This window comes from Gymnoscopelus microlampas (genome assembly GCF_963454915.1).
Source record: "Gymnoscopelus microlampas genome assembly, chromosome: 4".
NCBI lineage: Eukaryota > Metazoa > Chordata > Actinopteri > Myctophiformes > Myctophidae > Gymnoscopelus > Gymnoscopelus microlampas.
Window position 1 is genome coordinate 30,643,849 of NC_139941.1, and position 23,983 is coordinate 30,667,831.

Consider the following 23,983-nt stretch of genomic DNA (forward strand, 5'->3'; position numbering starts at 1 on the left):
GTACCCTTCTGTCACAAATAACTCCTGACACATACGTTCCCTCAAAATACTCCTTCCATCTTCTAAACACACTGGCTTTGCTTGCTAGAACAATTCCATCTCTATCCTTTATCACCTTAACCTGTTGCACATCGTTTCCATCTCAGTGCCTCTGAGTGTCTGGCCAATCGGTACAAATCCTTTTCTCCCTCTTTGGTGTCCAACCTCTCATACAACTGCTCATAGTCTTTTCATTAGCCCTCGCCATGTCTCTCTTCATCTTACCCTTCAACTCCTGCCTACTTATTTCATGACTCTGGCTGCCTTTCTTATCTCCTCCCTGAGCTCCACACAGCAGTGCTTTCTTCATCTTCCACCATTTGAACTTTTGACCTTCTTCTCTGTCTTCATCATCAGCACTTAACAAAGAACTCAAGTCCTGGTGCTCCCTCAGTTTGCGGTACCTGGCATTGAACCCATGACCTTGCAGTCCAAAGACCAGAGCTCTACCAACTGAGCTACCCAAACACAAATGCTCATGCTTATCACTCTGTTTCACCTTCTCTTCAACTCAACCTGTTGATATACTCTTCCTTTAGGATCATACCTACCCCATTTCTCCTCTCGTCCACCCCATGGTAGAACAGTTTAAAACCCCCTCCGAAACAAATGGCATTGCCCATTGACATTAATAATCTATTTTAGAAGGGAGCATGGGCTACAACAAGGTAACACTTTCACTATGAATTGAGTACAAAAGGACCCCAATTGAAACAAGCCCAGTGGCTTTCTTGTTTTTTTTTAATGCTATTTAGTTGACCTTGTATTTGAACTGTGCTTTCATGTACTTTTTTCTGCAAACTTCTAAATAAAGTATTCAATCAATCAATCAATCAATCAACCAACCAATCAATCAAGCAATCAAGCAATCAAGCAATCAAGCAACATCTAACTATAAATTCCACAAATCTCTGTCAGTCATTATCTGTCCTTTACGTATCTATTTATCTGTCTATCTACTAAATGCTCCTGCAAACAAAGCTGTACTGGCAGGTGCAAATGTTTTTGTTTATCTCTTTCTTGTACAGCAATGTGCAGATGTGAATGTGACTAATAGAGGTATTTTAGACATATTCTAGCCACTTCAGTTAAAAATTAAAATAATCTTAAAATAAAATAAAATAAATATATATGATAATAATAATGACAAAAATAAATCTCTCTATAATGGTGAAATATTTCCTACAATGTGCAAGAAATACAGATATAGAGCTAGATAGATAGACTTTTTAATTGGCGGCCATCTTGAAAAATGACCCCCATATTGGATTTTTACTAACCCAGTCAAAGAGTTGACCCAGAGGAATGTTCACGCCAAATGTCACGATTGTATCACAAAATGAGTTAATGAACTATTGTACCTATTATCTGCTCTACTATTAGTGCACTTTGTATGGCAGTATCTCTCTCAAGAAGTTTCACATTTAATAAACTATTGACAGCACCACAGTGATTTTATTTAATATATCATATTATCAACATCACACATGGCCACCAGTCAGTTTCAAGTTTGTGCGGCATAACCTTCACGGTTGCCATGATGATAGGCTACGCACTTCACAACATCAGCCACTAGGGGGAAGCACTGTTACGTATTCCCGTGATATTATTAGGCTACTAAATCAACTGAAGTGGAGAGGTAGAATGGTTCGCTTACGGAAGCGATCCCAGCCATAGTGACTTCTTAATTTGAAGGGCACATGTTAAAGAGAAGCTGCCAAGGCAAAGCATTGTCATTGAAGCTCAGTTCCGTGGGTCTTTGAAGGATTTAAGCGCTGCGGTGTGAAGGGACGAGTGGGTGGTTGACATGTTTTGAAATGTAGCGCTCGTTATGTGTCTCCAGTTCAGCCAGTAACCTGCTCACTGTGACATCGTCAGTGTGGAGGAAGGCGGTAGCATAGGGATGCCGATGGTTTCGTTTGGAAAGGGGCTGGTGGCAACTTCACTGTTGTGACATTTCATCCATTCCTCATTGAAGAAGCTGAGCTGTGGGCGGCTGAACGGAATCTCGGGGCTTTTCATCCGCAGGACAGCGAGGTGTTCCACCATCAGTAATCTTCAAAACAGAGGTAACAACACAGGCAAATACATGTCATGTATTGTGGTGGTGTTAAATAGTTATAGTCCTACATGCTATGATTTGGAATAAAAGGAAACATGGCTGTGAACTATGCCATAACAAGGTAGTCAAGGTAATTACGTACGTGAATTACGTGACAGGAAGCTTTGCTATGACAGACTAATAAACAGAGTGGGTCACAGAGATCAACAGCAGGACATCCGACATTCGTACACACTCTGTGTGTGTGTGTGTGTGTGTGTGTGTGTGTGTGTGTGTGTGTGTGTGTGTGTGTGTGTGTGTGTGTGTGTGTGTGGTAATAGTATATGACGTGTTTTGTTTATGTCTGACAGACATAAACGAAACGAAACATCGAAAACGAAACGGTTGTGAGTGTGATCGAACATGATTATGTCCTTTAGGACAAGGATGATGATAATGCATGTGAATTGTATTGCATCTATTTTTGACTGTATCCTTTTGGAGGAGTAGTTCCCTACTGTAGCTACCTACGTTGACATCAATGAAGAGTGAGACATCTTTGTCAACAACTACATTAGCTGCTTATGTCTATATCTAAATTGACAAGGAGCAGTGAGTGAATGGCCCCCAAATTAATTTGGTGATTAATATGACTGATCTCTCTCTATTAAAGGATTGTTTATACAGTTACTGTTCGGTACCATGATATATTGTACCATGATACCCTGTGTTTTGGAGGTTGCTATGTGGAAATAATATTTTGTACCTAATTTTACCACATATTTAATAAATAACAACAATGTCATGTCACACATAACTGATATAAGAGATGTACACACAGTCAGACCCTTCTTTGCCCTATCTCTCCAGTGCGCATGCGGGCACACACGCACGCACGCGCGCACGCGCACACACGCACACACACACACACACACACACACACACACACACACACACACACACACACACACACACACACACACACACACACACACACACACACACACACACTGAGATAACATCTGATGGCAAAATACTGAATTAAATTGACCTTCATCTGTTTTCCACCAGAAATTACCCTTGAAACAGGAGCATAAATAGGCCAGATATTTACTGCTGCTGTCCTCATTCAGCTGAGCTACCAGTCATGTTTTGTTTTACCAGTCATTGCTCTCTATGCAACTACCTTCATCCACATGTCATAATGTCGGGGGCTTTGTCAGAGTACCCGCTGTATCTGTCTGTCTGTGTCCCTTTTGTGCCCATATATGGAGATATCTGTATCTATCTGTCTGTCTACCTGTGTCCCTTATATGCCCATATATGGAGAGCCCTAATGTCAATAGTACTTGCCCATACCCTGTATATCGGCATGCCCATATATGGGCATATTGGTCGGATCGGAGGTTCTAATCTGGACAACCACATATTCGAACAACTCGGTGGCGGGCACCGGTGTCAGACTAAACCTTTAAAATAAGTGCATAATTGACCTGTTTTCACTTTCGCTACACTTGAAATATGTAAAGAAAAGTGTGAACCCATAGTCATATTGTATATTGTATCGCTATTGGGATATTTGGCATAACTTGGAAGTATGACATTTGTGTACGGTCCTCCACCTTCTGTAGGTCCTATCACCCAACAGGTCTGTCTAGAATGATGGCATGCCATTCAAACGCACACAGTTGAAAATAAAATGTTCCTCTCTCTTTAATTTTTTCATGTATGTAGTAGGCAGACAGGTCTACATAGTACAGTATATTGTCAAATCTGATTGCCTGGTGGAAATAGTTGTGCAGAGCTTACTGCCCTTATGGATGTGGAAACACTTAAGCGGAAGTATCTGAAACAGTCAGATTGGGGTGGCGAGGTTCTTTGATAATCGTACCTGCCTTTACTGACACAACGTCCGTCATAAAATGGATGGAGAGAAGCTCACATCTACTGATGACTGACACGAGCCTCTGAAATGCTTTGCGGCTGAGGGCAGTACAATTCCCTTACCAGGGGGTAATCTAATCAGTCAGGCTGCTGTCAGTGGTGCCTCTGTTGACGGCCTGTAGCATCTTGTGCCCCATGCCAAACTTCTTCAGTCGCCTGTAAAAGAACAGGCGGGTTGGTGTGCCTTCTTCACCACATGGCTTGTGTGTTTATGCCAGTTGAGGTCCTCTGTGATGTGGATTGGACTCCACTGCAATGCCTTCGATGTACAGTAGATAGGTTGAGACTGCTGTCTCGGGTCCTCCTGAAGCGCAGAGGGCGATGTCTCCTTTGGTGTACATAAGGGTCTTGTCAGCGGAGCCGGCTGTGGAAGGTTCCTCATCATCTTTGACTTGGCACTATGGAGAGGCCAAGCTCAGATTTGCTATCACTCCGAGGAGGACAAGATTCCATCGAACAGTTTTGGAGTCTGACCTGGACTTTGCGGCTCTCGCACTGCTCTCTAATGAGGTGGGACAGGCGCAAGAACTGCTCCTCCAAGTGGCTGCTGAATGCAGGAAGGTGGTTGGCACGTACAAGTTACAACACCTGAGCAAGGGCCCCTTGCATGTTAAGTGCTGAACTCATCTGAACAGGAGAATACAGAAAGCCAAAGCGTGGAAGGCTCTCAATGACCTGAAGAAGATCACGTTTTTCTTTGCCACCGTGGTGTCTGTACCTCTACCTCACCCCCACCCTCGAGAGGTCCCTCAGCAGCTGCTACACCTGCATGTTGCAGGTGGCACATCCTGTTGCTGATATGGTAGCAGCACGCAGAATGCAACTAGCACGTCACTACCAGACTAGGCACCCTGAGCTCAGGGCCCATCAACTCAGGGCAATAATAGACTTACAGAATACCTTGTTCTGTATGTCGGTACTGACATACAGTACAAGCCTCATGATGGAGCAGAGTGTGTGGAGCAGCCGTTTGAAAGTGAGGCTGTGGCTGACCAAGTAGTTGTAGTTTTAGGCTCAATTACAATTTGATCAGCTTACACACCAGAATCACTTTGAGGCCTTGCTGTGATGTTAAAATGTTCATTGTAATGCTTTGCTACTGTAGTGAGGAGCCTGATTATTCTCTTCCCAAATTTAAGCTGTTTAACGTACTATGGGATTGGTAGTCGTGTTTGAGGTCCATGCAGGCTATGCTCTCTGTAGTTGGGGTTGCTGTCCCATAACCCAGATGAACGTTAGCACCGTGGTTTTATTGGTTGTTGTTGTCAGAGTGACATGACAGGTATGGAGGTTAAACATTTGCCCAGCACTCTCATGTAAACACAACACATTTGTTAATGTCAAATCATTTCACTCTTTCTCCCTATAGAATGTGAGTGGAATCAGAACTTAAGTGCTGCTAGCTGTCAGCTTGTTCATGAGTGTTCCCCACCAGTGTAAAAAGTGACCATAATTGGTCCATTTCATAAACACTCAGATTTTGCTCTGATTTTGCTCTGGCTGAAAATGGAACCAGAGCAAATCATGTTTTTCAGTTTGGCCCACTGTATTCCGCATTAAGAGAATTGGGAATTCACAAATAAAATGCACAACTAGAATGTGTTGCACGTTATATAGATGTAATGTTAATGGGTTGTTTGAAGTTTGTCTCATTTAATTTGTTTTCTTTCACTGTCATCCCCACCTTCTGTAGTCCTAGGGACTTCATACAGCTGCTTCAGCAGTTTTGGTCCCATACTGTAGCTCTCTCACGCACACTCTCTCTCACACACATTCTCTCACTCTGTCTCTCTCCCTTCCTCCCCTCCCTCTCTCACTCTCTCACTTGCACAGACACACAAAGCCAATACCACTGATAATGATCTATCTCTTGCTGTTGTGGCAGCAGCCATTGGGACGTCACTAATTGCGGCTGATGTGGTTGGCTGAAGGAAACAATACAGAACACGTCAGTGCACCACTGACCACTTCAAAGCACAGGAGAGATATGGAGGGGAAATGAGTGACTGGACTGAGAGAGAGGCAGGCAAAATAATCCTTTTAGGTTTGTCTTTATAATTTGAGGTTTGTGTGCTCCATTTGAGTTGTCAGGAAAAGGTGTGTAGTTGTATCGCAAATACACACAACCAGTGGTGAAATAAGAAGAGTTATTCCTTGACAGTGCAATAAAGGTGAGGTAAGTCTCTTACGAATGAAAATTGGGGGAATTTTGGAGGGACAGAGAGAGAGAGAGAGAGAGAGAGAAAGATGAAAGAAAAGTGGAGATAAGAGAGAGAAGAGGATTAAGGCTCAGGAAAACAGTGCCAGAGGGAAATGAGCGAGGATCAATTTGGAAAAGATACAGAGCTGTGACTGAATGTGTCTGCCTTGTCTAGCTCACTCTCTTCCCTCGTTTTGCACCCACCCACTCCCACGTGTGACAAGTCGCCCACCCACCCTCCTCCCAGTCCTCCACAAAAATACCATACATGGACTATAGCTGCACACTGTACACACACAGGCAGGGCACCAAGCTATTGGTCCACAAATAGACCAGCATGTTACTAGCTGGGAACATGTGACCAGCGCTGTCCTCCTAGAATCAGCAGCAGTCCTTTCTGCATGAAGGTCATGGCCCTGTCTTTTGAAGGTCATGTGAATATTTATGCAAGCTCTATTGTTTTCATCGCCTTCAGGGCTCTCTCACTGCTGACATTACGTGCAGGTCCAACTGCACCAGAACATCCATAGCCAGAAGAAGTGTGATACTGTATAGTAGACATGTTTAAACTGTGGGTACGAGTTAAAGATGTAATGGCATGATGACCAATTGGCTGGGTTATTTCTTGGCCAGGGATCTCCTGTCCATCCTCACGCATGTTTCTTCCACCACCACTGACTAGTGATGGGTCGTTCATGATCGATTCGTTCAAAAGAACTAGTTCATTGCTGTAAACGTGAACGAGCACGTTCACTTCCTGAAACTGTTACGTTCACGCTATCGTTCATGGAGGGCGGGCTGTACGCATGACGTAATAATAAATAACGCTCCCGCGATGGTGTTTTTCACTAGAAAATAGCACTATTGTTACAGATTACTGATTACTTAAAATTGTAATACACTACAGTAAGTAATAATCATTTTGATTGCTTCATCAAAGTAATGAGGGACAGAGGACATAACTTTATCTTTATGGCTGTGCGCTTTGAAGTCTTGTTGAGAGCTTCCTTGACCTTTGCCCACAAGATGGAAAAATGTGATAGGGCTAGATCGTGGAAATATATTTTTTTATCTTACATTTATTGTTGACTAAATGTAATTGTGCACACGTGCATGCATGCATTGTTGTACGTGTGCGCGTGCGTGTGTGTTGTGTGTCTTTCTCCTCTCTTTTACTGCTTCTGCCTGATGTAGTTGCACCCCCACACTTGGTGTTGTTTACTCCATGCTATTGAGAGTTGTCGTTACAGAGCCTAGTGGCTGCCTGGCAGGTGTTCTGAGCTGATATGACCTGACCTGAGCATCTCTGTGGTTACCAGCAGAGTGGCAAGTCGCTTGGGTATAATAGAAATGCTGATTACCTTTGTGTTTATTTTATACATTTATGAAATAGTCCAAGAGTTACAGGAGGTGTGAAGTGTAAGAAAGTTTGAATAACCCAGTGAAGTGGGTGCTTGCTGTGGGTGCTTGCTGTCCACTAATTCCCTCGTGTGCTATTGTTTTCCTCCTTCAAACTACGCAGATCTCCTTCACTTATCCCCAACAATTTTTCTTCCCTGGCTATTACTCTTGTGTCTTTCATTATCCCTGCCAGGCCAAAAGGTATTGTCTAGATGGAAAGTGGGGTCCACGCGCACAGGGTGGATTTATTTTCACCACCTGTTTTTTCTTAATCCTTGAAGTGTGTATTTTAAGACTCTGCCAGGACACAGGCTGAAATAATGTCCCATGGGGTTAATTTTAACCCTTTATTACACATATCCTGAAGGCAAACCGGAAAATGGAAAAAAATAGAAAATAACTCAATTCTGAAGGATCTTCGAGGTTCGGTCCAGGACCAGGAGGCAGACACCCTAATTTTAAGAGCAGGCTTAAAACTTTTCTTCCATTTGGGGAACAACAGCACCATCATCATCCATAGTCTCTTATATCGCCAAAGCCAGTGCAGTGCCACGTAACGTTTGATTACCTTATTAACAAATGACATGACCTGCCTGGTGAAACATATTTACAATTTACAATTTAGGCAATCCAGAGCGATTTACAGTAATCAAGGTAAACAAGAGGTAATACATCAAATGCATAGAATCTAGGATCATAGGTCACTAGATAGGTCATAGATCACTATCATGGGTCAAGTCATTCAGTCTCTGTTTTTTTGTCATCTTCACTACTGTCCTGTCATATGGTCAGCGGCAACTAAGTCGGATCTGAACAAATTGCAACTTGTTCAGAACAGAGCTGCCAGACTGGCACTTCATTGTTCATCACGCACTAATATCGCATATATGCATACACGCCTGTCCTGGCTATCTGTCGAACAAAAACTGATCTGTAGTCTCCCTATCTTCTTCAGGAACATTATTTTAAATCAAGCACCAGATTATTTTTGCGAACAGTTATTAAAATCAAACAACACACACAACTATTTCACCAGGAATGCCACATGACCGGAATCTTAATCTTGTGTTGTATTTAATTTTTGTATAATGTAATGCAATGTAATTATGTACGTTTCATGTTTTATTTTTGTATGCATCTTATATGGACCCCAGGAAGACTAGCTGTCGCTTTGGCGTCATCTAATGGGGATCCATTCAATAAACAATAAACAATAGGTAAACCAAGAACCTATAATCAGTCTAAACAGTACAATATCAAAAATCTATAATCTTTTTTGTTTTTGGAAGCAGTTAGGGGTTAAGTATCTTAATCAGGGACACTTCGAACCTTAGGCTTCCCAGGCGGGCCCACTATTCAAGCTATTCAACTATTGCTGCCAAACCTGGTATGAGGAATGACGAATAGACTCTGGTCAGCTGACTTAGGGTGCTGCATGTATCGTTGTAGCAGGTCAGTGAAGGGTCCTGGACATCACTATGCTTTAAAGTGAGGCTCTACTCGCAGCACTGGTGGACCAAAATACTCTACCTCAGTACTTGAGTCAAAGTATAGATACTCCTGGTGAAACATTACTCAACTACAAGTTGCTCAGTCAAATTTGTTTCCAGTTAAAGTATAAATTCAGTAGACCACAATTCACATGGCGCTTCAGTGCACATTTATCAAGCAAGAGTCATCTCATCTTCCTGATGACTGAACCAACTTCATGATTATGAACAGGCATTCCAGGGGAGATTGTTCTTGTCCTGTATGGTGGATTTTATTCCACCATACATTTGGTAGGTTGTAAATTCCTTACCATTCCCTTATCTCAAAGAGGAGAGAGAGAGAGAGGCTCAAATTACATACCTGATGCCTATGTTATGGGGGATGAGAGGTAGTCGCAGCGTGCTATTTGAGGAGAAAGACATGATATCCGGGGGGAGGCGACATCCTTTATGGGTCTTTGTGTGGAACTTTGAGGGAGAGTTCAGTTTCTTGGAGTCCCTCAACAGATCAGTAGTGAGTAGAAAAGCACTTGATACACGAAGGTTAATAGTCATATATGCTGATATGTTTATTGTTTGTGTGAAGATTCATGTCGGTAATATTGTCATTATTGTTTCTGTGTTTCAATCTTTCTGTAGGTTTAAAACCTGACCTGACTGCCTGACCTGGCTAGACTTTGTTAGTAGAATGTGAGCCTACTGGCAAGGTTGTAGTTGACTAAGATTGTAGTTAACTGGCCGCTTAGTAGAACGATTGTCTACTAGGTGTGTTAATGTATGTTTGTATTTGTGTTAGTAAATACAAAACATCAAAGACACAGGTTTGATTAGGTCTGAGTATTATCTACTTTACGCCTATTCAGGGACTCCGGCCTTTTGCGAGGGCCGAAGCCAACAAGACGTGCATGGAGTGTGCGAAAATTAGGCTTCTTGTTTGTGAAAGGACTGCCATTTCAACATACTGATGTCATTATGAAAACTTGTTAAAATTATGAAAAATAAATATTATGCCACATATCTCTGCCATTTTGAATGTCCCAATTGATTTCTCTGTTACAGATACTTTAGGAAATGGATCTAGGTGATAAGAGCCAAAGCCAGATACAAGCTGACAGCCCATCTGGAGCATCAGAAGTTTCAACAGCCACTGAAGTGCTGCCACCAGGTACAGAGGCACCAGCCAACAGTCCCGCTCCTGCCCAGCCTGCTGCTCCGGCCCGGCCCCGGCGGCCTCAGAGAAGCCCCAGAGTAGAGGACTCTGTGGATATTTCTGAGCCCAAACATGACCCTACGCCGGTGGCCAGCGAGGACCAATCCGTTCCTGATGGGGCCGCGCCCAGTCGTTCCAAGCCCCTGCAACCTGCAGTGGCCAAACCCTTAAGAGATGTGAAGGCTGGCCCTAAAGGCCCAGGCCACCATCCTGTAAGGGCCGCTTCAGTTCCACACCCACCATCTTCCAGGCCTCTGCCTTCCCACCTCACCTCCCATGCTCAGAGGGCCTTCTCTGTGGCAGGTACTGCAGACACACCGCCCCAAACAGTGGAAGACTTCAGGCAAGTTCCATGTTTTCTATTATGGCATGTTATTTTGACAGAAGTAGCGAAGAGCAAGACAGAAGTCTTTGTTATACATTTTGTTTTGAGTTTCACCACATTGTTTTGCACAGGCCTCGTGTTCCTCATGTCTCAATATTTGCATCTCAGCAAGTTTCATTTCCAGACAACTGACTGTGATTAATCTTGGGACAGAAAGTTGATAATACTGTATTAAAATACATATAGTATTATAATTCAAGGCGGCCTGAGAAACATGGTTCTGCTTACAATGTGGTACTTATGTAATGGCTATATCCTAGTCATCTCTTCTTACAATTGTATCCTGGAGGCTTTAATAGACTCAGACTCATGGACTCAGAATCACCTTTATTTACTCAGCAATTTATATACAGTACAAGAAATTTGACATGATGTCATTGATATATAGTTAAATCGAGGGATATGTTCACCTTCGCCTTTCACAGGGTGCACTTGATCACTTGGAATGTGGGTGGTGCCATGCCACCTGATGACATCACCACGTTGCTTGGCTTGAATATAGGCGATGGAAACACAGATATGTACATCATCGGGTGAGTGTTTTGTTTATGTTGATGGCCAGCCAGCTGTTTCCTCATAAAAGCCAGATGTTCACTTGTCCTTCATTCCCACTGTGGTCCATTTCACTGAAATACGGTGTTGAACTACAGTGATTCCGTACAGCTACTGTCTTTACAGTTCCCATTACTTTATCAATGCCCAGTGCCACTCTATTTTGAATTTACCTGTCTGCTTCCACAATATTGACTATTTGTGCATCATGGTTTGTTGTTGTTTTTCTTCAAGGTTACAAGAAGTGAACTCTATGATTAACAAACGGCTGAAAGATGTCCTCTTTACAGACCAGTGGAGCGAGGTCTGCATGGAGCGCCTCAGCCCCTTCGGTTACGTGCTGGTCAGTAATGGTTCAACTATAGTATACATTACTACACACTACACAAATACATAATCATAAGTTAAAACAATTCACATATTATGAGCGTTGAATGAGTGAGCCGTGCTTTCTGCTGCTGTTTTGGTGCGTTTGGTTTGCAGAGCATGTGCATTGTGTATATTTGCAGGCATAGTGGAATAGATAGGCTGTGTAATATTTGTGCAGGCATAGTGGAACAGACAGGCTGATTCTTTTTTAAACAACCATGTCATGTTGGTTTATCTATTATCTGCCACTGTTGAGCAAGCTCATAACAGGCAGTGAGACTCTCTGTTTTTGTCTGTATATCTGTCAGTCTACCTGCACCCCCTATCTCTTTCTCAACACACACACCCAATTGGACAATAAAGCTTAATGAGTAATCCAGTAGTATCCATAGACTTTTTTTTATATCACATCTAGACCTCAGTCGCAACACCGATCCGACTGATTTGTCACTTGGGGTGTCGGGGGCTTTGTCAGAACCCGTTGTACTCGTCTTGTCTGTATCCCTTTAATGGCCATATATGGAGATCCCTGATGTCATCTGTATAGAGTACCGAAGTCCTGACGTCACGCCCGCTACCCCTGGGTCACGGAAGTATTTTTTCTATTGAAAATTCCCACGAATCTGTAGTTCATATAAGAACTGTGTTCCAAGAATAAACAAATCAGCCGGCCTATTCTGTCAGGTATGTGACTCTGTGTCGTTTATGATATTGAGTTACATTTGATTATGTGTGTAACACAGCTCTTATATGACGCAATCTGAGATTTCTCTATGGGGAATTTCAACAGAAAAAATAACTCGAAATCAAAAAAAAAAGAAAAAAAAAAAGAAATCAGATGACTCACCTTTCTACTTTGTTGTAAGCCTCACCAAGCATCCTGCAGCACAGCAGAATACCCCAACTGGGGAATGTCACTTAGATTTAATCGATTTAACATTCTGTCCATGCATGCCATTTTGTGTGTGTGTGTGTGTGTGTGTGTGTGTGTGTGTGTGTGTGTGTGTGTGTGTGTGTGTGTGTGTGTGTGTGTGTGTGTGTGTGTGTGTGTGTGTGTGTGTGTGTGTGTGTGTGTGTGTGTGTGTGTGTGTGTGTGTGTGTGTGTGTGCGTGCGTGCGTGCGTGCGTGCGTGCGTGCGTGCGTGCGCATTCATATCTAAATCAGTGTTTGTCTCTGTTAGAGTAGTGATTCTGAGAACATGTACTGTATCAGTTGTTGAGGCAGACAAGGCACGCTCCCTGAGTGCTGTTTTATTTTTGGATCACATTGATAGGTGGTGTTGATGGACCTCTGACAGTGAGACTGATGCTGTCCTCCGGCTGTCTGTTGGCCTGCTTGACTAGCTTAAACCTTCTCATAATCATCTTATTGATGAGTACCCCCTCTGTGACTTTTATGTGGGTACACATGCTGGACCCCACACAGGGTTTAAGTGTATAGTATGTTGCCATGAATTCTCAGGAGATCTCCAATAGAGAGGGATGTGTATACAGTGTGTGTGTGTGTGTGTGTGTGTGTGTGTGTGTGTGTGTGTGTGTGTGTGTGTGTGTGTGTGTGTGTGTGTGTGTGTGTGTGTGTGTGTGTGTGTGTGTGTGTGTGTGTGTGTGTGTGTGTGTGTGTGTGTGTGTGTGTGTGCGTGTGTGTGTGTATATATATATATGTATATATATATAGTATACTCTCCCTCTCCACTGTGAGATAGTCTACTCACAAGATGTGTGTGTGTGTGTGTGTGTGTGTGTGTGTGTGTGTGTGTGTGTACTGTGCAAATACAAACATACTAGACCAGTGAAAATATGCACACACGCACACACACACACACACACACGCACTTTCTTATGCTGATTTTCTCATTCCACACACAAGCACAAATACCCTAGGTCAGTCCAATTTATGGTTCAGTGGATACTGTTACGCAACCAAATCATCCAAATAGCCAGTGAGTATACAAACGAGAGGTCCTTCTATCACGTGGGCGATGTGTGCCCCCATTTCTCACACACAGCGAGTGTGATTAGGCCTCCAAGCCCTGTGGTTGGGGGATGGGGTGTGATTTGAGCACCATAAATATCTGGCATGAACCTATGACATGTCCTCTCTCGCTTCTATGCCTGTCTCCTTGTTGTACAGCCGAGCCATAACACTGAAAACACACACACACACACGCATGCACGCACGCACGACACACGCACGCACGCACGCACGCACGCACGCACGCACGCACACACACACACACACACACACACACACACACACACACACACACACACACACATACATTATGTAACATGAAATAAAAGACAAATGTCAAGGATGTATAAAAGGAGAGATGGTCTGACTCAAAGCCAAACAAATGGATGCAGTGTAGGAATTGTTGTCATCCCCAGGACTGTCAATTCATGCATCATGTTTCCTCGTTAAATGCGCTTCCTGTTTAGACAGCAAGGGTAGACCGCTAGCTGTGGCCTCCTTTATGTTCAGTGCATCATGCAAAACAGCGGGAGAGCTGGGCCACAGCATCCTGCAGGGCACAATGGAAATGCAAAAGAGAGAGATAGAGGGAGGGAGGGAGGGAGAGAGAGCTGACAGAGCAGCAGAGATGGACAGGCAGTGTGCTGTGCAGCTCAGACTATTTGCTTATAGAAACACTGACTAGAGCTCAACAACCAATGTTCTCGATTTTGGAGAACCACCAATAATAGATTTTTGGACAGATAATTTGTAAAAAATAAAATAAAATAAAAAGGTGCAAAATGTACAGGCAGCATACGCTCTTATCCAGTGCGAAATCGGAATAAGTAGAGTACACATGAGCTCTAGTCAATAAACAACAAGGTAAAGAAGTACTCACATAAGTAGCGAGAACAATGAAGAAGCTTTGATACCATGGGTAAACAATGAACCTAGCATCTGTCTAAACAACATGCTATCTAAATCACATTCTTGTATTTAAGAATCAAACCAAGAGAACAAATAACCAAGTTATGTATATCTGCACTAACTAGAAAAGTGCACTTAGAAGAAGCCTATCGTTGCCAATCAGAATGGAATCTAAAAAAATAACTGATACATCTTGATCACATGACTACAGAGATGTGTACCAATTTGCGTGAGTTTTGGACAAAATCTGTAGGAGCAGTTGCAAAAAGTATGTTTTGCAAAATTCCGGAAAATCTTGTTAGGCAGAAATAGGCATGGCCTATATGGGGAGTTGCATCATGATCCATGAAATCCAGGGGAAAAGAATGTTGACTGTATACCTACAGTATGGTATATGAGTTATAGGCAAATATGTGAAGCGGCCTGTTATAGCGCCACCATGAGGCCGATTTGAGTTTCACGCTGATCTGGCCCAGTGGTGCTGGAGATGAGCTGTTCAGAGACGGACAGACAGACAAACAAACAGACAGAAATACGGACGGACAAGAGCGAAAACAGAATCTCTGGCTTGGTGGAGATAACTAGCATCAAGGAGAATGAAATGCTGGTGGTGAAGTAGAGTCTGAAGAGATGAGTCTTCAGACTACAACGGAAAATTGGGAGTGAGTCTGCAGTTCTGACTGCAATGGGGAATTTATCCCACAATTTGGGAGCCATTAGGGAGAAGAGTCTTGGACATGTGCGTTGTACAGGATGTTTTAGGGAATGCTCAGACAACAGTCCTGTGTCGGCTGATCTGAGTGAGCAGGAAGGGTTGTAGGGTTGAATCATGTCTTTAAGCTATGGGGGTGGCATGCCTTTGGTTTCCTTGTTGGTAGGGCTGTCACAATCATGACATTTTACTTGAGGATTAATTGTCATACAAATAATTGCAAATTTGCAATTAATGATTTAATTGTGTTTTTGGCATTGAACATTGGACCGTATACTGTATATAAAAATATATATTTCTATTTGCCTTTTAGGCTTTTTAAGAAAGTACAGGGCAGATATGACAAACTTAAATAAACAAATAAAGGACATATTTAATAAGCATACTTTAAAAACAATTTAATAGTGGAAATACAGCTCAAGCTCACAACGTGTGGTGATGCAAGCTTGTAGATCTGCTATCTCAGCTATTTAAAAAAATAATTTTGAACATTTTTCGACATTGATTATGACGATTATGCAAAAATAATTGCGATTATCTCTAATAATTGTGATCAGATGATTATGTAATAATTGTGACAGACCTACTTGAAGGCCAGCGCCGGTGTTTTGTACTCAGTGAGAGTAGCAACTTGGGGCCAATGAAAGGAGCACTGGATCATTTGGAGGGGCTTAAGCTTTCATTCTTTGAGATGGCGTGGATAAGTACAGTAGCTGGGCAGACTACTGGGTGAGGTAGGGTCTGATCCTTCGGATCTAATAAAGTGTAAACCCACTGGAACGAGTGACCGCTGCAATGTGTGCCTTGAAGGACAGCTGACTGTCCAGGACAATACCCTGGCTCTTGGCTGTTGGAACAGAAGTCACCACCAAAAGATCTTGAATCAATTATTTTGACATTTGGCCTCTGTCCGGAAGGACTTTAACTCCCACCAGGCGGGACATTGAACAAGAATGGTCTATGTTCAAAGCTTCTATTGCTGAAGCTGCAGCTGTGAGCTGTGGTCAGAAGGTCTTCGTGCCTCAAGGGGCTGTAATCCTCAACGGCAGTGGACAGCAATGGTCAGGGAAGATGGCTGAAGAATTAGGCCTATCGGGGTATGTTATCCCGGGGAACTCCGGAGGCAGTTGCAAGGTACCGACAGGCCTGATGGCAGCTGCCACGGCTGTGACAGAGGCAAAGCGGGTGTGGGAGGAGTTCGGAGAAACTATGGAGAAAGACTTTCGGACGGCACCAAGGTGCTTCTGGAAAACCATTAGACACTTCAGGAGGGGAAAGCAGGGAACCATCCTATATGTGTACAGCAGGGATGGAAGAAAAATAACATTTAACTGTAATCATACAATGAACAAGCAAACAAGTGCATTTACAATACTCACTTGAACTGAACGTAATTTTATTTAACAACTTAACCCCTATTAACAATGTTCCAAAAATAGCCAATCTACAAGATGTGATACATTGTGAACTTGTAGATCAGCTATTTTTGAACGTTTTTCTAAACTACTCTTAGGCTGCATAATTGCCGTTACCGGTTGTCAAAAAAGTCAAATAATGGCCGATATATCGGCCTGACCAACATATCCGTCTGGCCCTAACACTGACATCAGATGAACAGGTGATCATTACTGAAGATCAAGAATACACGCAGCAGTCAAATTACTCACTGCCTTTATTCCTCTCTGTCTGTCCCTCTGTCTCTGTCTATTTTCCTTCCTTCATCTTTGTCTCTGACACTGTCATGGTCTCTATCGTGCCCTGTCTGTTTCTCAGGTGACCTCCCAGCGGATGCAAGGCGTGTTGCTGCTGGTGTTTACTAAATACTACCACCTGCCCTTCCTCCGAGAAGTCCAGACCGAAACCACCCGCACGGGCCTGGGGGGTTACTGGGTGAGAAACCTATCTGTAACCCTTTTCTTTAAACTGTTACTTCAGCTAAGGCATACACAGAGGGTTTGACAGAGGGCTTTCTTGGTCAGCAACTTTATCAACAAACCTGCTAGCTACAACCCGTAAGGTAATACTCTTTTATTTATGCATGCTATGCTAGCTACAACCCGTAAGGTAATACTCTTTTATTTATGCATTTATCCATGGATTGTTTTAGGACACCTTTACCCACTACTGTCAGGGATGTCTGTTACATCTGCTGACCAGAAGGTGGTACTCTTTGAGAAGTGGATTGTTTTAGAACTTAGTTGATAGAAAATTACACAATCTAGAACCAATGTAAGAAGAACACAGTGGAAGTCTGTCTATATGCATTTGCTGCTGAAATATAGGCTATCTACTGCAAAATTCTGAGTGAAACTGGACCCATAAGGGTCACATCCACAGAAGTATGCATTGTGCCCTCGAGCTAAGTCTGTCTGTTGTCCTCTGTGTATTGACAAAGATAGACATCAGCAGTACATTCTGCAGATCTCTCTTTCTGCCCTGATATCTCAAGTAATTCAGTGGGTCAGAACAGTGGAGAGAGCTGTGGGAGGAAATCTACCATCTCTTCCTGTGTTCACACTGAAAACCTGTCATTAAATATTTATTTTGTGAATGATTCACTGCTCCTTGGTGTATGTGTACACTTCCTGTCTTCAGACTGCTCTCCCATTGCATCCATGGGGTCACACTGTGAAACCACTCCTACATGCAAGATATTATCCTTGCTTCTCTTATTGCCACATATTAGAACACTCATTCATTATTTTTATTTGTATTTAATTGAATACAATATATATATGTGTGTGTGTATATATATATATATATATATATATATATATATATATATATATATATATATATATATATATATATATATATGTATAATCAGTAATACGTTTAACCACATGCTTTAACACATGCTTTAACCACATGCTTCTAACAAATCATCAAATCAAGTCAATATTTCTGATGCACTCTGACTTATTATTATTCCCTCTCCTTTCCTCTGTCTATCCCTTTTGTAGGGGAATAAAGGAGGAGTTAGTGCTCGCATGTCTGTGTTTGGTCACACCATCTGCTTCCTAAACTGCCACCTGCCTGCGCACATGGAGAACTCAGAACAGCGTATGGAAGACTTCGAGAGTATCCTGCAGCAGCAGCAGTTTGAGAGCCATTCTGCCACGGGGGTGCTCGACCACGAGTGAGTCAGCAGTCTACACCAGTGGTTCTGAAAGTGGGGTCCGGCAAAATTAGTTGATATAGCATTAAAATCAGTTTAACCCTATTTTATACTTTGACGATTTCAAAATTGCTGACCTACAAGACCTGCTATAAAGAAATTCCAAAAATCATGAAACAATTTTGAATCTTTTTTAACAAAACAACACAAATCTTCTTATGGGGTCTCTACAAAATCTTTTCAGATGGGTGTCAGACGTCCGTGGCCAAATACACATACATTTAGGGGTTCTTGTTCTTGTTCTTGTTAATATCCTGTAAATATCCACAGTGTTCATTTAAAAAATAGACCCACAAGGGTCCAATTTGAAGATGTCTGGGTTGAATTAACATTCATTTCTACCTTGGTGTCTCTCTCCCTCTCTCTCTCTCTCTCTGTCTCTCTCTGTGTCTCTCTCTCTCTCTCTCTCTCACGCACGCACGCACGCACGCACGCACGCACGCACACACACACACAAACAAACAAACAAACATGTCTCGCATATGCACGCTCATGTGCATGCATGCATGCACACGTAATCACACACACACGTGTCATGTTTACTGGCACTTTCATTCATCTGTGGTGAGAAAATGTTAGAAGATGAATGTGGTTGCTACTGTACTGTTTTCACAGTGTGGTGTTCTGGTTTGGGGATCTGAATTTTCGTATTGATGACCTTGAAATGCAAGTGGTGAAGTCAGCCATTGATAACAACAAATTCTCCATGCTGTGGGAAAAGGACCAGGTAAAACTAGTACTAAATAGTGAGAAACACAAACAAACACAAATTGTGGATATGTGTCTCAATAATTGGCATGCAATATTAAGTCTAATGAATGTTAAATTATTCATTCATATTTATCTTAAACCACCAGAGGGCAGTCAATGATTGTCTATGTGCATTCTAACCTATGTCACTGTCATCCCTGCAGCTGAACATGGCAAAGGATAGTGAGACTGTCCTGGAGGGGTTCTTAGAGGGGCCACTGAAATTCTCACCCACATACAAGTTTGATGTTGGGTCAGATACATATGATACAAGGTTGGTGAATGCAGATTGCTTTGTCTAACCGTGCTGACACAACGTTTCATTGATACTTACTGGTAAACGAGGGCATTTGTTTTCTCCTCTTCTTTCTCTCTCTCTCCTGCCCAGCGCTAAGAAACGAAAGCCAGCATGGACTGACAGGATCCTGTGGCGCATGAGAGCCACAGCTCCTGCTGGCGTCCTGCACAATGCAGGGAAGCGCAGCTCCATGTCAGGGCTGACCAGCGGAACCAAGGTGACACAGCACTGCTACCGTAGTCACATGGAATACACCGTCAGTGACCACAAGCCAGTCTCCTCGATCTTCACCCTACAGGTGAGACATCCAGGAAGGGATTGTGTGATTTTGTAAAAACATGACTGGCTGGTGTTTCAACCTTGGTAGATTCTTTATTGGTTTGATCACTGTTGTAAATGTGCTCGCTAGTTCCCATACAAGGTGGACGTCCCACTGGTGACGCTCGTAGTCGAGGATGAGTGGAATAGTATTGAAGACGCCAAAGCTAAGTTCAAAACTGCACAGAACTTTTCCCGCAGCTCTTGGGATTGGATTGGGTTGTACAAGGTAACTAGACTCATGCACTCTTCTGTTGTATTGTTGTTAAGAATATACTGAACAGAAACTCTCTCAGCAAATTACTGGATATAGATTTGAATGCATTAACAATTTCATGTAAGAATCACGGTACATGCCAGCGATTTCTGGTTTGTGATTCTCTAGGTGGGGTTCAAACACCACAAGGACTATGTGGGGTATGTATGGGCCAAGCAAGAGGAATCTGATATCCCTCGACAAGAACTGCAGGTATGACCAGAGGAATGCAAGGTTTCCTTTTGTGGTCGTTTTCTGTGCCATTTGATTAATCATGGCCCCTCTTATTGGCCTCTTTTCCAGGTGGCATTTACAGAGGAGGAGTTACCCAAGTGCTCAGGGGACTTTATCTTGGGTTACTATAGCAACAACATGAGCACAATTGTGGGCGTATCGGAGCCATTTCAGGTGATCATGATAATTAAGTTGTCAGTTTTCTTGTTCCTTTTATGTCCACCTCCTCATAAATGTAGAACTGTCATACACCCTTATGACCCCATCCGACTATTTCCACTAATCACATTTTATATTTCTTATTTCCCTCTGATATTTTGGTCTCTCTTACTCATCTGCCTTTCTACCCTGGTCTCTTTTCCCTCTACTTCATTGTCCATCTTCAGATTCAGCTTCCCTCCGCAGACCTTGAAGCTAGCGCTTCAGACAGCTCTGATTTCAGCTCTGAGGATGACAGTACTGTTGTCCTCATGAAAACTGGGTCCCGCAGTCCCAGCCCCGGAAAGGGCAAGCACCGCAGCCATCGGAGCCGCAGTCGTAGCCGCAGTCGCAGCCGCAGTCACAGTCACAGTAGCAGCCCTGTGAAGTCCCAAATGAAAGGCCTAAACCTTGATGAAGCCTCCCCAACCACTGAGAACAACGCCACAATTTGCCCAGCAGAGGGCAGCTGCAGTCAGGAGTCTGCCCAGTTGGAGAAACCCAATGCTGAAGCTGGGAATTCAGGATTGTGATGCAGGGTCAACTTCTTCTGCACTCACAGGCCCCTCATGGCCAATCCTGTTTTATTTTTACATGCACTGTACTGTATGTTTCAGTTTTCCGTGAAAAATACAATTTCTGATGCCTTTTTTTTCAGGACTGCAGTCAACAATCTGGTTTATTAAGGAGACTTGCTCTGCCTTGAGTATTTTTCCTAAGTTCCCAATTCCCAAGGTCCCAATTAACACCCTCTTTTTCTGTATACCTTCCCCTGGATCCTCCTATTTTCCTTTTACATCTGTGCCCTTTCAATGCACATAGCACAGAGAGTTGCCACTTGGCTTGATAAAATCCTCAGATTGATGATCTAATGTCCTATGTACCAAATCCCAGTCAAAGAAATGTGATCGATCAGTACTTTTCAAAATTTGCATTCCACACTCACATTCTACACATTTTGAAACTTCTTATTGGCGTATCAGCCAAGTAAGTGGCTGTATCAGCAGATATGTGAGCATGAGAAAATGCCCTCACAAGATTTTCGACTTCACAGGCAGGGAACATTCCTTACAAATCGTATCAAACCTGTCTTTAGTTCAAGCCTGTCTTACATTTCAAGGTTTTTTCAGTTGTTTCAGTTGTAGCCACTGCTAAATTAATGAGCAGTCTGGTATGAAAAATACCCACTAGGACCAAAGTATTTGCTCAAGGTAGAGGGTCATGGAGACATGGCGATAAATGAGAAAATGTTTTATTCACACAGTATCCTTTAATTTGCACTGTATAGAGATCTCTGTCTGTTAATTGTGTTTTTCTGGAAAATGATAGAGGCAAGAACACTTTGGTAGAGGTTGTTTTTTTAAATAGAAATGTCAACTTCCTGTTGATTTTACTATTTGAAGATCTGGATCCGCGGATCCAGTCCGGGTTTTCGTCCTAATAAAAGTAGCAAAATCAACTGGAAGTTGACATTTTTTGAAAAATAAAAAAAACAACTGGGTTTTTTAATGTTCTATATTGTGATTGTTACGAGCTAAAAGGGTGACTGATCTGTTTCACTGTACAATGTAAGTCAATGAGGAGCATATTTTGAATATTCAATTTCTAATCAATGGAGCTATTATTTTTGATTTCTTGTCCACTTTTGGAGTTACATTATGGCAAGGTAATTACACAAACCAAACCTCTACCAAAGTGTTCTTGACCTTTAACCTGAGGGACAGTTAAAGTGTCAACACCTAAAGTGATAATTGACCCTGGTGAAACATTAAGTGTGTGTTGATAGCTAATGGATTTATTCAAACCTTATGATCATTGCAAAGGGACAAATGTACTGACACTTGTCTGGCTTATATCACTGTGTAGATCATATCCATGTAATCAAGCTGTTTGGGCTGTAGATTACTTTGACAGGCATGTTACACACTTACACTTGTATGAAGGTAGCATGATTTTAAAAAGTGATAAAATGTTCCACTAAGGTAACATTTTGCTTTAATTGCTGAAGCTAGAGTATTACCACTGTCCTATACTTTATTTTACTTTCTCTTCTCCAATCAATCACCTTATTTATTGTTTACCTTTATCACCTATTTTCTCTTTGTGTCCTTCTCTACCACATATCCTCCTCTGTAGGTTATGGTGATTAGCTGACTCTGTTGTCACTAGTAGTAACGTGTTGGATTGTTAGCTTGTGACCTCTGATAAACCATCCTAAAACACGTTTTGTATCAACAGATTGTTAGCATAGGGCAATGTATACCTTTGTACTGTAACCTCATTGTATGTGTATGTGATAGTGTTTGTATGTATGTATGTATGTCTGTATGTATGTTTTTATTAAGGTGATTGTGCGTATGTATGTAGCTAGCAATGACTGAATGATGTGCAAATGTGTTTGCATGGTTTGCTGCTGGACATTCTGGTACTGTGATTTTGTGCCGTTTAAGTGCTGTTTTTGACTCCTGTTTATAATATGTGTGACTATTGAGAAGTGTTAGGTAAACATGGTAAGGACAGTGTAAAAATGTGGACAACTGACATTCATGTCAGGTAAAGAAAATGCAGATAATTTTGCTTGTAGAAGACTTGTTTGATTTGGTATCATTGTGCAATTTATGATTATTCAATATTATTAATTGAAAAAGAAAAATCATTCGAACTTTGTATAGAGTGTTGTGTTTCAAAAGATAAGATTGAGTATAGATCATATGAACTTTGTCCTACTATAGGTAGTCAACTATATTCAATGCTGTACACATAGGTAACTTCAATTCCTACAGTGTAGATATGTGTCTACTCTCAATATTTGGTATGAGATATTATGGCTATTGAATGTTATCGTATGATTATTATGTGTTTAAGATGGATTAGAATATGTATGTAAAAGACAGATGTGAAATACAGTATGAAATACAAAATAGATGACAATCTATGCCAAAAGATTACTATATTTACATTATTGTATGTATTTATTTTCATATTTTATTCAGATGAGCCTGAATTCTGCTGGCCAGTGAGGGAGAATTATTTCAAAGCAAATTATACGCTGATATTTTAGTCATTTTTTTCTATTTTAAAGTATATAGAGAAAAGTTATTTTCACCAGTACGCATAATGGTAAATTCAGATCAGATTTGACTGATTTTATTGTCGGCAGTGTTTTATCTCTTCAAGTTTATTGACATGACATCAAGTGAAACATTTGATTTGAAATGTTTGTGGTGTCTGTTAATGAGTCAATGGGTCAGGTGTTGAGGATTACATAAGATGCTGAACCATCTGTTGTCCAGTTCACCATCAGAGTACCTTCCAATCAGAAAATATATGTTACTTCCTTTCAATCTGTGCTGTCTGACTGTTTTTTTTTTTTAATAATCTCTGGAATACATTTTAGTGGACAAGAAATAACAAATAATAAACCATTCGCTGTCATTCATTATAAACATGGTCCTGACCATGGATGCTATAATGAACAATTTACAGTGACTGCCTCACTGCGTTTCTTTCCTTTTTTATAACACATGG

General features: G+C 42.0%; 1 protein-coding gene across 1 annotated transcript; it reads left to right on the forward strand.

Moving 5' to 3' along the window:
- Positions 1-1,707: 1,707 nt before the first annotated feature.
- inpp5jb (inositol polyphosphate-5-phosphatase Jb) lies at positions 1,708-23,403 on the forward strand. Its single transcript, XM_084055898.1, has 13 exons — positions 1,708-2,108; positions 10,175-10,668; positions 11,136-11,243; positions 11,497-11,605; positions 16,997-17,113; positions 18,187-18,362; positions 19,017-19,128; positions 19,316-19,425; positions 19,540-19,747; positions 19,859-19,996; positions 20,153-20,236; positions 20,327-20,431; positions 20,644-23,403. The coding sequence occupies exons 2-13, from the start codon at positions 10,187-10,189 to the stop codon at positions 20,986-20,988; spliced, it is 2,094 nt and encodes a 697-aa protein (XP_083912024.1). The 5' UTR covers positions 1,708-2,108; positions 10,175-10,186; the 3' UTR covers positions 20,989-23,403.
- Positions 23,404-23,983: the final 580 nt, after the last annotated feature.